At 41.7% G+C, this 18,593-nt stretch overlaps 1 protein-coding gene across 4 annotated transcripts in view; it reads right to left on the bottom strand.

Annotated features, from left to right (window-relative positions):
- GPCPD1 (glycerophosphocholine phosphodiesterase 1) overlaps positions 1–18,593 on the bottom strand; it is a 101,226-nt gene that overhangs the window by 37,146 nt on the left and 45,487 nt on the right. For all 4 annotated transcript variants that reach the window (XM_075863052.1, XM_075863054.1, XM_075863053.1 and 1 more), the window contains 4 exons: positions 17,669–17,915; positions 5,064–5,226; positions 1,485–1,617; positions 1,197–1,251 (listed from right to left, as the gene is read on the bottom strand). In XM_075863052.1, the coding sequence (XP_075719167.1) occupies positions 1,197–1,251; positions 1,485–1,617; positions 5,064–5,226; positions 17,669–17,915 (598 nt within the window). The remainder of the gene's footprint in view (positions 1–1,196; positions 1,252–1,484; positions 1,618–5,063; positions 5,227–17,668; positions 17,916–18,593) is intronic.

The raw sequence follows: 18,593 nt of genomic DNA, 5'->3' as shown, positions 1-18,593 counted from the left end.
TAACTAAAATAACTTTAAAAAAACATTTGACATGTCAGAAGCTTTGATCAATGGGGGTCCGAGCACTGAGACCCCCACCGATCACTAAAACAAAGCTGTAGAAGCGCTCGGGTGAGTGATGTGCCGCGTCTTATCTGATCAGCTTTCCTTGGTAAGCCAATTAGAAACGAAGCGTCACAGCGCCCACCGGAGCGCTTCTGCCGCTTCTTTTCAGCAATCGGTGGGGATCCCAGCGCTCGGACTCCCACTGATCAAAATTTCTGACATGTCAAAAGTTTCTAAAAGTTTAGCTACACTTTAACGCCATGTAAAGGGAAACAGGGCATCTGGAGCTCTGTATCAAACAATAGGCTCACACCCCACAATGAGTATAATATAATGGTAGATCCCCTTAAAGCGAGGGTCCACCTTTGATCACCATTTCATTTGTTTTATTTGAAAAGGTCCAAAGTTCTATTCTGAATAATTTCATCATATACCTTTATGACGGTCAAAGACCTGTTCTTCCATTACAGAGCTCCAAATACCCGGCTTACCTTCAGATTAAATACATTTATGTCTATCTATACTAAATTTACAGCTGGTTTGTGAGATTGTGGATAAAACCTGTGTGCAAACTCAGCCTTAGGTCTCATTCAGACTTGCGTCTTTTGGTCAGTATGTTGTATGGGAATTTGGAAAAGTGTTACGTAAAGACTTGTACGTCTTTCTTGTTTTGGACCCACGCCTGGCTTTGGCTTACAAATACTAACGCAAAGCACTGACCAAAATCCGCAAATGTAAATAAGGCCTTAAGCTAGCCACGGACATTAGGTAAGCGTAGGTCAGAAGTTGGAATAAGGTAGGGATAAGTCCATGAAAATCCTAGTATTAAACATGTATCAAAAGTGGCATCACTTTAGCCAAATGTGTAAATCAAAGCTAGGCCAATATATTGACATATGTTGCAACAAATTTATGCCTGCTTGTGCCCAATTTGTCACGACTAAAATGGCAGCACTTTTTCTACGTCAGGGTACAACTTTTTTTCATAAATGTGTCTAAGCCCTGGCCAGGCAGTAAGCTACTCCACTTTTCAAACACTATTTTGGAGTTAAATGCACCTGAAAAGGTACAGATACCTTGATAAATGTGGGTCATTGTGTATGGGCAGTAACGTACATAATAAAATCTAGAAAAAAAACAACAAATCTTACATGGTTGGCAGCACTTTTTAACGACGCCACAGTGTTTTCTCGGATTTTGGCCATCCTACCAAATAAAAAGCATAATAAAATTAGAAATGTGAAAAAAAAATAAAAGAAGGGGGTCAACGTATGACCAGAATTAGGAAAATAAATGCACATAATATATACACAAATATGCTCAGAAAAAAAATACATCTCTGGCTAAAGAACACAATGCCTAATTCTGGATCACAGGGGGAAAAAAAATAAAAAATAAAAATAGGGGAACTAATTTTTCTCCCGTTCTATCAATCTTACTTAGCAGTTGTGGTGGAGTTGCCAGCACCTCTATGTCCAACATCAAGTGGAGTCCTTGGCTTCCAGTACTTGCAGAAAGAGCTTCTCATGTCGCATGAATATCCAAGTATTGGCTTTATGATGATATAGTCAACTAAAATAGAACAAAAATGTGCATTATAACCAACTAAAACATAATAAACAACAAGAAATACATGATTTCAGGCAATACGGACTCATTTCCTGTAAAACCAGACAGTTAAATGATAACCCAGATTACAGATGGTCAGATTAATGCAAATTAAAATGAACACTAAACGTGCATTGACATATCTCCTTTGTGTCCTCCCTGTCAAAATGGTCACCCCTGCGGCTGACCCCCTTGCAAAGGAACGAGACAAGAATGGGCAGTTCAGCACTTCAGATCACGTAACGGCCCACTTTGAAAACTACATTTCCTAGGTGGCGCACATGCGAAACGCAGCTGAACGGCGCACGCTCGCCCTGTGCATTAGGAACGGCAAGACCCCATATGCGCGGTCTTTCACTGCACAGAGCGAGGAAAAAGATGCTATGTATGCTGAACTAGTACTAGAGGACGTTACCAAGGACAACGCTAAAAAAAAAATCTATCCTGTAGGATGGGAAACTTTCAGGAGTGAGAACTCTTTACAGGTACATTTTGGGTTGTTTTTGCAATTATTATTTACAGTTCAAATGTGTTACAAGAGGGCTTGTATTACTTCTTGGGAATACTCCTTTAAGAAGTCTCCCTATTTATGTAAAAGGAGGTAAGATACTTATTTTAAAATCAAAAAAATAAAATAAAAAAAAGTGTAAAGCAACGTTGCGCTGCATTTACAACACTAAGCATTTTTTCCCTATGTAGTACTACTGGCGAGGCTTTACAGTCTCATCCAAATACATAAGTAGTCTTAAAAACAGAACGTATCACCTCTACTTCTACTAATGAAAACCTGATCCTGAAACATATTGGGGCAAAGTTAACAAGGTTTTTCCTTCCTGATGTAGATTTTAGTCAGTGTCGCACGGACAGCCGAAGATGCGACAAATTTATTAAGAGGCGTGTGTCTGAATACATTTGTTGCATCTTACTCCAGCTTGTTATTGTATCGAGTGACGCAGTCTTCATACATCTCACCCATACTTTTTTTCTAATGTATTTTTATTTTCTGATTATTTTTTTATTTTTTTTATATTTTCTGTACATGATTATCGGGGCGGTCATCTTGTCTGAGCTGCTACTCTGTAAACAGCCATTCAGAGATATGCTTTACAGCTGACATGTGGACCATAGGAACCTGTAGTCGGAGAGGACCCCATTGACCTCTTTGAGAAAGTGTTCTAGGAATGCCATCGTCTATTGTCAATTGTGGATACGGTTTTATCTATATAGAGGTGTTACCTTTCACAGTAATCCCTTATATGATGAGATGACTGCTGAGAAGTGATCTCTATAGAACAGGAAGTCTCATTCTATTATGAGGCTCATTGGCCAGAGTGAGAACTGCAAGACGTCAGGATTATTTAAAAATATAAAAATAATAATAATATGGATAGTAACACACACATTTTTTTTTTTTATTTTTTTTTTAAACATATCACCACCAAAAATGTTTAACATAAAAACTTGATTTAAACATTAGGTCATTTTTGACGATACATTCCATTTTGCTTAGAATGGCTTTGTAGACATAAAGGAAACACTCCAGCAGATATACCTTTTCACCACCTCTAACCTAGCTCACATTAAATGTGTTCTTTCAACCCCCTCCCCATGCAATCTCTAGCTTTCTTTTCAGAAGAGAATAATCCAGACCACATAGGCATCTTAATCGCAGGAATATCTGTCTGCAATCAGTCACTCTGGTAACTATATGTACCATGATGTTTTACCCAGGTATCACATAATTTACATAAGGCATTTACATAAGAAGGTGTGATCAGATCACATTTATTAGGAGCTATGGTTATATAGATCATTCTAAATTCTGAGTAAGGTTCTGGAAAACCACAAATGCAAGCTGAAAAGGTGCCCAGACACATGAGACATAAGTTGGGGAATATTCGGACGATCGTTCATCTAACGAATATGCGTTACACTGACTTGTCTGTACACATTTCAGAGGATATTGCCCGTAATAGTCATGCAATGTGCCCAAACATATCCAAAAATACAAGAACAACAACAACGGCCAATGTACGTATGGCTGGAAGTGATGTAATGAAAACTACAAATATTTCCACACGCTTAAAGTTAACGCCACCTGCTCTCCTGTGTGGGTTGGTATTACTGAACAATTGTTCGTCTGAATGACTCCTGTACATTAAACTTCTTCCAATTTTTGGACGAAAATTCGGTCAGCGGTAATGACCGTTCGGTTATAATTTCAAGTGTTGAATGTTCGTTATGGTGGAAATCATCCATTTTTCTCAGCTGTGTAATATGTATTGGCAAAGGTGATTTACAGTAGACACTACAGCTCATTTGTCTTAGCCATGATTAAGAGCACAGTCAGTGCTTGAAACGCGTAGGCTTCATCTTTGCCATCCTGACCACCTTGTCATTCCTCCTGGTGTTTTTCCTTACTTTGTGTGATTATACTTCAATAAAGTGGGAACGGAGTTTCCCCCACTTATACCACGCATCGCTGGATCCTTTCTCTTCTTTGCTACTACAGACTATACCTTGTGCCGCAGCATGCATATCACAGACAGTGAGCATTCAAATTTTTTCCTCTTTTCCAGGCTAGTTTCTCTCGCCCTTTACCAGTTTAATACTTTAACCCATTCATAGAAAAAAACAAAACGTTCGGACGGAACGTATTTCGGCCGCAAATCCGGGACCGAACACATTGCAGGGAGCCGGGCTCCTAATTATGTACAACGCTAGGAGTCCGTGCCTCTCCGTGGAACTACTGTCCCGTACTGAAAACATGATTACAGTACGGGATAGTTGTCCGGCAGCGAGGCAGGGACTCCTAGCGTCGTACATAACTATGATGCTAGGAGCCCGGCTCCCTGCAGTGTGTTCGGTCCGGGACTTGCAGCTGAAATACGTTCTGTCCATTACGGACCGAACATGCTCGTGTGAATCCAGCCTTAGGGACACCAGTGTACTCTATGCAAATTTATTTTTTTATAGACTTTTTCCCAGAGTATGATTATTTAATAAGCAGTGTACGTTGATAACTTGTTGGAGTCTTTTTTAATATAGATATTTTTAAAGTAAAAAAAATAAAAATAATGATATAAAAAAGAAGTTTATGCTCAACCTTTATTTGATGTATGGATTTGGACATATTGGAGACCTAAAGCAAAGCCTATGAAATTTTGGTTAAAAAACTATTCCTATATTGTTGAACTAGTTGGGATATTTTTCGACAAGCTGTTTCTTCTTTCAGAATAGTAATTATGTCAGACTGTAAAACTGAGTGGGTTTGGTGTTTCATTTGCTCATCTCCGTGTAGGTTGGAGGTGTGAAATCTCAGCTTTTTATTTCCCACGGAAAAGATGCCCAGAAAATAAAATAAACTTGTAGGCTTTGTTTAATCAGTAAGCAATAAAAACAAAGCATACCTCTAACTTTACCCAGCGTGTGCCTGGCATTCCTACTCATGATGGGGAGTGTGATAACGCCATTGCCTTTCCCGGTCTCCATGATGGTTGATGACAAGAGACAGGCTGTTCCAACATGCCCAGGGAGTGTATCGCCTTGTACCACAGCCTCGCTCAGGTCTTCCTGCAGGTACACAAGCAAATAAATGCATAAATATATAGAAATATAGATAGATCTCAATAACAAGATGGCAGAAAAAAAAAAAAAAAAAGAAGATATTTGAAAAAGATTAAAATGTTATTTCCCTTTAAGTGCATTATCGAAGAATTCGATTCTTTATAAAATCAGCCAGCTTAAAGGGGTATTCCAGTTTTAGCAAATAAATGGCTGTATAGTGAAAAGTTATACAATTTCCATTCTTAAGTGTTTTTAATAGATCTGCTTGCTGTTACTTAATGGGAACCTCCATTGCTTCCTTGAAGCGGATAAAAGGTTTAACCTGGTCATGTAATGGATACACAGGTGAACGGCTCATTAGTTACAGTAGTTATCAGAGCTGTGTAACGAGCCATGCACTTGTGTCCACTACATGACCTTGGACAGATTCGTATCCCCTTGGAGTTAACAGTGAAAGCTCCTATTGAATGACAGCAAGCAGAGTTCATGAAAACTGAGGAATGGATACAGATATTACTTTAGTAAAAGTTATACAATTTTCTATACTAAAAGGATCAAAACTTTAAAATGGGGAATTCCATTTTCAGCAAAAAAAGTGTAGCTTCGTTAAAAAAAAAAACCTTCACTGTTTGCAATGTTACATATACAGTGGAGCTGTAGCCCAGGCAGGGTCACTGTTTCTACAAGCCTATAGATGACATTTCTCTTGCCACTCCCCATTCTCCAGTTAGTACACTGCTGTGGTCACTCCCCTCGCATGAAAGAGCGCAAGACAGACAGAGAGACAGACAGACAGACAAAGAGAGAGACAGAGAAGACCGTGGTTATAGGCTGCTGCCAAAAGTGTTAGCTCGTCTTACACAGGCTATACCCCCTCCTGCAGACACAGAGATACCGTATTTTTCGGACTATAAGACACAGTTTTTAGCAAGAATAAATCTTGCTAAAACGTCCCTGCGTCTTATAGTCGGCAGTCAAGGGACCCGGCAGCGCCAGGCCCCCTGACCGCTTCCTTAACCCCTTCCTGATCCATGATGTGCCAGCACATCATGGAGCGGGGAGGGGATGATGTATGGAGCGGGCTCACGCGCTGAGCACGCTCTATACACTGCAGGTGTCCGCTTCTGACACAATGCTCTAACGGCCAGGAATAGCGATCGCACTGTTCCTTGTCGTTTAACTAGTTAAATACTGTGGTCAATAGCGACCGCGGCAATTATAGTGGTTTTCCCATGAAGGACATTTATGACATATCCACAGGATATGTCATAGATGTCAGATAGATGCGGGTCCCATTCACTACTATAAGAATTATGGAAATAGCGTAGCTCAGCGAGTTACGCGGTTTCCGTAACTCATCCATGTATTGCAGTGTATTGTACCAACAATCTCCAAGCACAATGTAAAAATAAAAAAATTGGTATCGCTGCGTCCATAAAAGTCTGAAACTATTACATTACAGCATTATTTGACTAGCAGTGAACGGCGTAAAAAAAATAAAAAATTTAAAAGCCCAGAGTCCGTTGTTTTTTGGTCACCGTAGCGCTAAAAAGAATGAAATAAAGTGATAAAAAAAAAATCTATGTACGAAAAAAAATGGTGCTAATATAAACTACAGCTCGTCTCGCAAAAAATAAGCACACACACCGCTCAGACGACGAAAAAATATAAGTTATGGCTCTTAGAATGTGGTGAAACTGAACAAATTATTTTTTTAACCAAGTTTTCTCTTTGTAAAAGTAGTAAAATATGAAATTTTTTCCTATTCTGTGTGGTCTAAAACCTGGGTGCGTCTTATAGGCCGAAAAATACGGTAATTAGTTTCTACACAAGTAGTAAAAAGGAACAAAGAGAAGCCAACAAAAGGTGAACCGAAAAGAAAATGCTTGATCGGTCAGAATCAAGAAAAAGAGAAACCAATTCAATAGGAGCAAAAAAAACATAAAAAAAAGCCACTATTTTTGGCCTCAAAGACCAAGCTATCCATCGGCTCATTTAAAGAGTTGTAACTTTTTTATTTTTGTATCGACGTAGCTGTTTACGGGACAAGTTGTAATTTTTAATAGCACCATTTTGGGGTACATAGAATTTATTTATTAACTTTTCTTTTGAGGGGGGGGGGGGTTGGAATAGAAAAAAAACCCTGCGATTTCAACAAACTTTTTTACATCCTAAATTTACGCCGATTACCGTGTCGTATAAATAACACAATAACTTTATTTAGCGGGTTGTTGCGATTGCAATTATACCAAATTTATATAGATTTTTTATGTTTTACTACTTTTACACAGTAAAAACAAATTTTTTTTCAAATTATTTGTTTTTGTGTCTCCATATTTGAAGAGCAATAACTTTATTTTTTCGCTGATGCAGTTGTATTAGGGCTTTTTTTTGGTGGGACGACGTAGTTTTTATTGGTACCATTTTGGAGTAGATGCGACTTTTTATCACTTTTTTTTTAAGGCAGGATTCAAAGAAAACAGCAATTTTTGCATTGTTTTTTATTTTATTTTTTACGATGTTCACCGTGCGTGTTAAATTATATAACAACTTATAGTTGGGGTCGTTACGGATGCGGCGATACCAAATGTGTACTCTTTTTACTTTATTTTTTAATAATGAAAAACAGTTTGTAAGGGGAAAAAGTGGGTTTCTCATTTATTTACCCCTTAAGGACGCAGCCTAGTTTTGGCCTTAAAGAGGCTCTGTCACCAGATTTTGCAACCCCTACCTGCTATTGCAGCAGATAGGCGCTGCAATGTAGATTACAGTAACGTTTTTATTTTTAAAAAACGAGCATTTTTGGTCAAGTTATGACCATTTTTGTAGTTATGCAAATGAGGCTTGCAAAAGTCCAAGTGGGTGTGTTTAGAAGTGGATGATACTTCTCTTCAGAGCGCCCAGCTAGTAAAAGTATTAAAAACGCCCCGATGTACGCACATAATACACGCCCACTTGGACTTTTACTTTTAAACACACCCACTTGGACTTTTGCAAGCCTCATTTGCATAACTACAAAAATGGTCATAACTTGACCAAAAATGCTCGTTTTTTAAAAATAAAAACGTTACTGTAATCTACATTGCAGCGCCTATCTGCTGCAATAGCAGATAGGGGCTGCAAAATCTGGTGACAGAGCCTCTTTAAGGCTCAGAGCCCATTTTTCAAATCTGACATATTTCACTTTATGTGGTAATAACCTCGGAATGCTTAAACCTACCCAAGCGATTCTGAGATTGTTTTCTCGTGACACATTGGGCTTCATGTTCGTGGTAAAATTTGGTCGATATATTCAGTGTTTATTGGTGAAAAATTGCAAAATGTAGAGAAAATGTTGAAAAAAATTGCATTTTTCAGAATTTAAATGCATCTGCTTGTAAAACAGACGGTTATACCACCCAAAATAGTTACTAGTTCACATTTCCCATATGTCTACTTTAGATTGGCATCGTTTTTTGAACATTATTTTATTTTTCTTGGACGTTACAAGGCTTAGAACATAAACAGCAATTTCTCATATTTTTAAGAAAATTTCAAAAGCCTTTTCTTTAAGGTACCTGTTCAGTTCTGAAGAGGCTTTGAGGGGCCTATGTATTAGAAACCCTGATAAAACACCCCATTTTAAAAACTAGACCCCTCAAAGTATTCAAAACAGCATTTAGAAAGTTTTTTAACCCTTCAGGCATTTCACAAGAATTAAAGCAAAGTGGAGGTGAAATTTGCAAATTTAGTTTTTCTTGCTGAATTTCAATTTTATTCATTTTTTTTCTGTAACACAGAAGGTTTTACCAGAGAAACACTACTAAATATGTATTGTCCAGATTCTGCAGTTTTTAGAAATGTCCCACATGTGGCTCTACTGCGCTCGTGGAATAAAACACAAGCCCTAGAAGCAAAGAAGCACCTAGTGCATTTTGAGTCCTCTTTTTTATTAGAATATATTTTAGGCAGCATGCCAGGTTTGAAGAGGTGTTGAGGTGCCAAAACAGTAGGAATCCCCCAATAGTGACCCCATTTTGGAAACTACACCCCTCAAGGAATTCATTTATGGTTGTTGTTACCATTTTGACCGCACAGTTTTTTCACAGCACGTATTTGAATTGGGCTGTGAAATGAAAAAAGTCATTTTTTCCAATAAAATGTCATTTGTGATCAAAATTTCTTATTTTCACAGGGAACAAAATACCCCATTTTGTTGCCCAATTTGTCCTTAGTGTGGCAATACCCCATTTGTGGTGATAAACTGCCGTTTGGGCCCATGGGAGGGCTCAGAAGGAAAGGAGCGCTATATGTTTGTTGGAGTCCAGATTTTGCTGGATTGGTTTTCGGGTGCCATGTCGCATTTGCAGAGCCTCACAGGTATCAAAGCAATGGAAACCCACCAAAAGTGACCCCATTTTGGAAACTACACCCCTCAAGGAATTAATTTATGGGTAATGTGACCATTTAAACCCCATAGTTTCTTCACAGAATTTATTTGAATTGGGCTGGGAATTTAAAAAATATATATTTTTTTCCAATAATATGTCATTTTAGCTGAAAAATTCTTATTTTCACAAGAAATAAAATACTCCATTTTGTTGCCCAATTTGTCCTGAGTGCGGCGGCAATACCCCATTTGTGGTGATAAACTGCCATTTGGGCCCATGGGAGGGCTCAGAAGGAAAGGAGCGCTGTGTGTTCTTTGGAGTCCAGATTTTGCTGGATTGGTTTTCGGGTGCCATGTTGTGACCATTTTGACCCCATAGTTTTTTCACATAACTTATTTGAATTGGGCTGGGAATGAAAACAAAATTATTTTTTTCAAATATGTAGTTTTGGCTGAAAAATTCTTTCACAAGAAACAAAATACCCCATTCTGTTGCGCAATTTGTTCTGAGTGCCGCAATACCCCATTTGTTGTGATAAACTGCGGTTTGGGCCCATGGGAGGGCTCAGAAGGAAAGGACCACCATTTGGCCTACTGGGGATTTTCTAGTGCGAAGTCATGTATGCAGAAGCACCTGAGGTACCAGTACAGCTGAAACCCGCAAGAAGTGACCCCGTTTTAAAAACTACACCCTTAAGGCATTCATCTAGAGGTGTAGTGAGCATTTTGACCAGAGACATACACCCCATAAACTGTAATGTGGGTTCTCACGGGTACGTCAATACCCTACATGTGGCTGTAATCAGCTGCCTAGGCACGCAGCAGGGCTCAGAGGGGAAAGACGAGGGGGGATAAGCTGTGCGGAGTGCATCAGGGTAAGTAAAACTGGGGTAGATTAAAAATCATGGGATGTATGATACATTTTGAAGCACTCTTTCATACGGAGCATTAGTTTTTCGGGACATGTGGCACATTGATATATTGTGTCCTTCCTTATCCCCCTCTTATAGCAGACTTTGTACCTCTTGACTTTTTTCTTTCTTGCCAGTTTGGGGAACTTCTCCTGGAAAGTGTTGCCCTGGTACGATGCGTGTGGCCCCCCCCCCCTTCTTGGTCCATAAAAATTTGTTTCTTGATAACCACCTCTTGAAATTCCAGGAAAGTTCCCGTCTGGCCTGTACATCGATGTAGCACGTACGCGTTGTACAATGCCATCTGTATGATGTGCCCGGCCAGCTTCTTATACCACACCGCATAGCGCTGTAGGGCTTGATTTGACAAGTCCACCCCTCTCATGTACCTATAGTAGTCCAGGATGCAGTCTGGTTTGGGGGTCTCTGTACTGGTACCTCGTACAGGTACATGGGTACTGGTGTGGCATCTCTCTTGTCCTTGTACTTGAAACACAATATGTTGCTGCTAGATTGTGCCCTGCTCTCACCCCTTCTGAGCGTTTGCCCTGCAGAGTCTTAGGGGGGCCTCTCAGATTTCTTCTCGCAGTGCCGCATGCCGCAGGACTTCTGCAAGCGAGGCAGTTGAAGAGTGGGACGCTGGTATAAAAATTATCCAGGTAGAGGTGGTAACCCTGGTCCAGCAGTGGGTGCACCAAATCACACACAATTTTTGCATTAACTCCCAGTAAGGGGGGGGGGGGGGGGCATTCTGGGGGCTGAATACGGGTGTCCTTCCCTTCATATATCCTAAATTTGTAGGTAAACCCTGATGCCCTCTCGCACAGCTTATACATCTTTACACCATAGCTTGCCCTCTTACCCAGCAGGTACTGGCGGAATTGAACCCTCCTTTTAAAATCTACCAAGGACTCATCAATAGAAATACACTTCTCGGGGGTGTATGCTTGGGAAAACTGGGCACTGAAATGGTCTAATAGGGGTCTCCATTTATACAAACGGTCAAAACTGGGGTCATCTCGGGGTGGGCACGGCTCATTATCAGTATAATGTAAGAAGCGAAGTATTGCCTAATTTATTTATTTTTTTAGGTTCCAGTTCAGTTCTGAAGTTGCTTTGAGGGGCCCATATATTAGAAACCCCAATCAAACACCCCATTTTAGAAACTAGACCCCTCAAAGTATTCACAACAGCATTTAGAAAGTTTATGAACCCTTTAGGTGTTTCACTGGAATTTTGAGCAAAGTAGAGGTGAAATCTACTTTTTTTTTTGTCAGAAAATCCTTTTTATACCACAAAAGGTTTTATCAGAAAAACGCAACTCAATATTTATTGCCCAGATTCTGCAGTTTTGAGAAATATCCCACATGTGGCCCTAGTGTGGTAATGGACTGAAGGAGCGGCCTCAGAAGCAAAGGAGCACCTAGTGGATTTTGAGCCCTCCTTTTTATTAGGCACCATGTCCGGTTTGAAGAGGTCTTGTGGTGCCAAAACAGTGGAAACCCCCCAAAAGTGACAGCATTTTGGAAACTAGAAACCTTGAGGAATTCATTGTACTTTTCATGGGGTGCATGTGGCTTTTTGATCAGTTTTTATTCTATTTTCAAGTGGCGTGGTGACTAAAAAACAGCAATTCTACTATTGTTTTTTTATTCTATTTTTTTTTTACAGCGTTCACCGTGCGCTATAAATGACATATTCACTTTATTCTGCGGGGCGATACGATTACGGTGATACCAGATGTTTATAGTTTTTTTTTATGTCTTATGGCGTTTGTTTACAAAACGTATTTTATTGTGCAATCATTCACTTTTTGTGTTACCTTATTCTAAGAGCCATAACGTTTTTATTTTTCCATCAATAAAGCCGTGCGAGGACTTATTTTTTGCGTAACGAACTGTAGTGTCCATCAATACCATTTTTAGGTACATGCGACTTTTTGATCTCTTTTTATTCCATTTTTTGCGAAGTGAAGTGACCAAAGAATTGTGATTCTGGGACGGTTTATTATTATTTTACGGCGTTCACCGCGCGGGATAAATAATAAAATAATTTTGTAGTTCAGGCCGTTACGGACGCGGTGATACCAATTATGTATAGTTTGTTTGTTTATATTTTTATTAATAATAAAGGACTGATAAGGGAAAAGGGGGGATTTTTACTTTTAAATCTTTTATTTTCTTATTTTTACACATCTTTTTTTAACTTTTTTACTTTGTCCCACTAGGGGACTTGAGGGCAGGAGGCCCTGATCGCTATTCTAATACACTGCACTACGCATTCGCTATTCTAATACACTGCACTACATGCGTAGTGCAGTGTATTAGAACTGTCAGCTACTCACTGACAGCAAGCATAGTGGGTCCTGACTTCGTCAGGACCCACTAGGCTTCCGTCTATGGCATAGCCGGACGCCATTGTTTGGTGTCCGGTTGCCATAGTCACTATCGCCGGCCGCTATCGTGTAGCAGGCCGGCGATGGCAGCTTAACCCCTAAAAAGCCGTGATCGCTATTGAACATGGCTTTTCAGGGGTTAATCAGCGGGGACACAGTGATCGGTCCCCGCTGTAGGAGCTGTGACAGCTGCTGTACGAGACAGCAGCTGTCACAGCTCCTGTATGTGTCGGGAGGACGGTCGAAACGGCCGTTACTCCCGAGACTTACTATTCCGTCATGGAGCGCGAACAGGGCGCTTACCATGACGTAATAGTACGTCAATGAGCGTTAAGGGGTTAAACTTAGTTTTTTTTTTACTTTTTTACTAGTCCCACTAGGGGACTTCACTATGCGATCCTCTGATCGCGTTTATAATATTCTGCAATACTTCTGTATTGCAGTGTATTATGCCTGTCTGTGTAAAACGGACAGGCATATGCTAGGCCATGCCTCTGGCATGACCAAGCAGGCATACACTACAGGCAGACCAGGGGGCCTTTATTAGGCCCCCGGCTGCCATAGGAGACACGGACACTCGGCGAGCTTATCGCCGGGTGCCGGTGGGATGAGAGGGAGCTCCCTCCCGCTCTCCAAAACCACTCAGATGCGGCGTTCGCTATTGAGTGCCGCATCTGAGGGGTTAAACGGGTGAGATCGATACAGAAATCGATCTCACCCGTTCGAGCTGGGATGCCCCCAGCCCTCAGCTACCTCTGGTAGCTGAGAGAAGGTAGATTTAACCGCTCCCTGCTCCGTTTGTTTATTCCACTGCAACGCCGTAAAAAGGCTATTGCATCGGAAAAAAGCCCGTTAGTGGCCGCCGTAATAACACTATGGGGCGGTCACTAACTGGTTAAGATGACTCATACAAAGTATCCAGGGAAGAAAGACTAGGAATGGAGCAGGCCCGTGGGAATGATAGGAGGGCCCCCACTGGGATGCACGGCATACAGCCATGGGTAGAAGAATAGAACAATCCGGCAAGGCTAGATATCTATCCAAGTAGGAAAGAACTCCTGCTGAAGCGGGCTAGTGTGACATTGAGCGAAGGGGTTGGCCTCTATAAGAACCCTGGAGAGACGCTGTAGTGAATACCGTAAAAGGTTATCTGTCTGGATGTAGAGAGAGGCAAGAGTGTCCAATATGATTTTAAAGCTGTTCCGGTTTCGGGTGAGGATGTGGCCCCGGCATGGTATGACAAGGATCCTCCTGTACAGAAGAACTGCCATGACCATGGCGAACATCCTCCAGGACGACGAGGAGCAGTTGCAAGGCCGAAGGGAAGCCCGAGAAAGAATTGATGGGCTGGACATATTGGAGTTCCGATATCCACAGATAACCTTAATCACCAACCACAATGGCACCATTTGAAGGATTCAGACCCGGATAAAGAAATTCAGGCTCTTTAGATCCAGGATGGGGTGGGCTATACCCATGCTTCTTGGGGACCACTAAAATACTGGAGTAAAGAACCCCAAAAAGTTGTCTCCTGAAGAATGGAGATTACTACGCCCTGGAGGGTTATGTAGACCAGAGAGCGGAGGTTAGGTGGAATAGACCAAGGAAGCGGTTTTTAGAGAATGGAAACCAGCCCCATTTTGTAGCCCGTATCGGTCACGTCAGACAAGTACATCAGAGAGCAGACCAACCCAAGAGACGCAAAACAAGAAGGAGCCTGCCCTATGCTCAAGAAGGTCCGAGTGGGGGCTGGTTTTCATGCAGAAGTGGGTCCTGCAAAAACTGTATCGATGGGTTGAGGATGTCAGTGCCAGGGAGAGTGTGGCTAGAAGCCTAATTTGTTCTCTATGCTTTAATGACCCCTTCTTTTCCCTGTAGAACGGGGCAGGAAAAGTGCCCAAAAAAGGTATAAAAACCAGGAATAAGATTTTTTTTTGGGTAAAAATGGAGCGTTTTGGTATATTCTGGGGCAAGTGAGAGCTCGTCACCAGTAGATTCAGAGATAATCTTGCCCAGTCTTAGACTAGGGAGTTAGCAAAGAGAAGACCTGTGAGAGAATGTCTGGAAGCTAAATCAGCTGCCCAAACGATGAACCAAAGAGCATGGCAGATCTATACTATGTGCAGTGGAATGTGCCAACAGTTTGTTTACATCTAGTGCGCTTCACAAGGAAGAGACTACCATAAAGGTTGGTCGTAGCATTAGCCAGTCAAAGGACTGGTTGGTCTACTGTTCGTGAAGCTGTTCGCTATGCCAGGAAGTCTTTAGATCCAGGCGTTTGGAGTGGCAGCGATGCCTTTCTGGGAGCTTCCACTGGTTGCAGGTCTGAGTGGATCAAACCTTGTGAGAATGTCTGATCTTACGAAAAGAGATTAGTCTCTCAAATATTGTAGTGTGGAGTATTCCAGGGCCTCTGTCTGGGGTGTCTTCTGCACTGCAGTGATAAGGATGTCCACTATGACAGCCATTCTGGATCTCTGTACTGAATCAGGAAGAGGGACCACCCCCTGCAATAAATCTTCACCCTGCTGAGACTGGACATCAGAGCAAACCTGTGGTGGTCATAGAAACGGACGGTGGGCATAAGGGGGGGCAGACCTTATTTTGCTGTCCGCCATGATGGGGGCAATTCTTCTTAAGGCCTTTCAACAAAAGGTTCAGAGGGCAGCATCCTGGGTAAGGATCGGTCAGCCAGATGGCCCAGGATGTCCATGACAGATAGGGCAGGTCTAGGAAGGACAACATGCCATAGAAAAGGATCGTGCCCAGTCCAGCTCAGTGGGGACAGACTCAAGAGCAGGCGGTGCCAGGGATGGCATTCTTGGAGCGAGGCAGACGGGTTAAGACAAACCCCAATGGTCTATAGCATAGCACCTAGTGTAAGCAAAAAGGTTGATGGATACTAAAAAGTGTCAGGACTCTAGCCTCTAGCCTGAAGTCGATTATGCCTCCTAGCTAACGAGAGTAATTTGCATAACACAATTAGAAGGGGTAAAGTTGCTATCTGATGCTCCCAATAGCTGCATAGGAATGTCAGTTACACCATGTAGAAAGATGAGGTAATCTGCATAACACAGTTACTCCACCTATGGAAGGGGCTAATGTGGCTCAATAAGAAGGAAGCAACACTGGGCTGGTCCTACTGTAAGCTGCAAGATGCTCTGAGGCAGTGCCCTTAGGATGAGAAGGACCGTGGAACAAAGTATGTAAATACCGGATAGGATCACCAGCAAAAAGCAGATGAAGACATAATACCACCGATAATAATGAGGGTTTCCGCACTTTAAAAAGACAGAAGAGGGGAATGGGCTACTACAGATGAATGCGGCTCAGTAGGCGTAGTAGAGCCAGGCTCCTGAGCAGATGCCGCTGGCGGGCCTCATGTACACATGCCGTGCAGACTAGTATTCCCGCAATGAAACTGGGGCCTAGATTAGATTCAGGGTCCTAAACTTAATCCCCCGGCCAGACCGCATGACGCTGACCGCAAAAGACTGGCCAGTAGAGGGGAGAAAAACACAAAAGGGGGGAGGGGAGAAGTGCGAAAGTGTGCGGCCCAAGCCAAGCCCTGGCAGACACCCCCTCCCCCACAGAATCTGTAATCTTCCAAGTACAGAATTTTTTTTGTGAAGGTGCATAAGTAGATAGGGCCAGGGTAGAAGAGACAAAAACACTCATTTTATTAATTTTTATTTATTACAACCATTTTATTTTTTCACATTTTGCTAATTTAATTAAAAATATTTTTTTTCCCTTCATTGGGCCTAAGGTTAGCAGGGAGCACATGAGCTATGTGTTCCCTGCTGTCCCCATATACAGATCACTGATAACAGTGATCTTATGGTAATAACTTATTAGACCACGGTCACCAGTGATTTATATACACAAAAGTACACATACATGCCTCAGAGTCCCCTCTGCGGCAGCTTCTGTATTCAGGAACACAGCACCGTGTTCAGTGGCTTTTAGTGACAGGGAATGGATTTCGGTTCGCTCTCACAGTACGGGATCAGGCTGTCAGTGTAGCAGCCCAATCCTGCCGACGGCACTGCATGCAGCAGAAAGCAGTGCTCTCAAAACCCAACACATAAATTAAAGAGCTTCTGACACAGGGACCGTGCCATAAGTCCGTTCATTTATGAAGTGTGCCCAGAATGGGTTACACAGCCTCCAAGAGTTCTAAACAAAGAGCATGAAAATAAGTTGTCAAATATGTTGTCGCAATGATGAGCTGAAAAGGGTCACATCAAAATTCCCTAGAGTCGTGACTAAGCGAACCTCATCTGACTAAAAATTGTCATTTTGAAGATCCATTTAGTGAGTGCAATCGTACCCACAATTGAAATCTATGACTGCTATGAGCAGGCATAGGTTTGCGCTACAAATTTATGCCAATTTCAGGCATAAATTATAGTAAATCTCTTAGACAAACAGTGGCACCGCCCTTCCCTCCTAACCACACCAACTTATCAAAAGTGGTAAGAGAAATAAAAAAAAATTGGACAAATATGACGTACGCCAAAATGTTACTTTTTAACTTCAGAAAACTAGTGTAAATCGCTTAATAAGTTCCCCCTTAGGACGTTTCCAATAAACACACAGGGATTCTGCTTATTGAATACAGATACATTATTCCAACGAACAGAACTTCTACTTTATCCAATTTTTACAAACCCAAAAATATATATGTAGTGTCTCCATGCAATCCTTTAATGTCCTATGTAATGTACACTGATAAAACTATGTTTATATATATTTTTAACAAACACTCACTTCAAAAAAGTCAAAAAGAAGTTCCAAATTATCAGGTTCTGTGGTGTGTACGCTGAATTCGGTCCATCTGTCAGGCTGGAGTCCATAACCACATTCTGGCTGTGAGTGCCGTGACTTAAATTCAGTATTGCTTATCAAGGAAATATCAAATGAGCTAGCCATCTTTGGGAGGAGAACTGGATAGGGTTTATCCGACTCCTCTTCTTCTTCACCCTCTTCTTCAAGGCCTCCAAATGTTAACTTCACCCTGTTCACACAAGATAGAAGGATATTAGTTGTAAAGCCTATAGGAGTTCTTTGTATACATATAACAACTAACCTGGTACAGTATATGATGCTGAACAATTGTGTAAGGCTATTTTCACATCTGCGTCGGGTCTTTCCGTTGTTTTGCTCCGTCAGAGGAGCAGAACAAGGGAATTCCGGAAGCAACATTTCTGTTGCATCAATGACACCACAAGCGGCCAGCGGAACCCATTGTCTTTAATGAGTGCCATTGGTTTCCCTTCAGGGTGTCCGTTGTTTTACCAGAAACAAATAGTGCAGCGCGCTGCGCTATGGTTTCCGGTAATTTCGTCAAGATTTGCAACAGAGGGCACTTCGAGGCTCCAACGCAGATGTGAACAAGGCCTAAACTGTCTTCTCTTGAAAACTTTGTACTCTTGAAAACCCTACCAGATCATGCGGTTACATATATCTTAGGCTTCTTTAACATCTGCGTCAGGGCTCTATTCTGGCGTTCAGTCGGAGCTTCCTGTCAGAACGGAGCCCTGACTGAAACAAACGGAAACCATAGGTTTCCATCACCATTGATCTCAATGTTGACGGATGCGGCGCAAATAGTTTCCGTTTGTCTCAGTTGTGCAAGGGTTGCGTCGTTTTGACAGAAGCAATGCCGTAGTCGACTTGTAGAACCATAGGGCAA

Source organism: Rhinoderma darwinii, chromosome 4, assembly GCF_050947455.1.
Source record: "Rhinoderma darwinii isolate aRhiDar2 chromosome 4, aRhiDar2.hap1, whole genome shotgun sequence".
Classification (NCBI taxonomy): Eukaryota; Metazoa; Chordata; class Amphibia; order Anura; family Rhinodermatidae; genus Rhinoderma; species Rhinoderma darwinii.
This window is presented reverse-complemented; position numbering and strand designations above follow the sequence as displayed.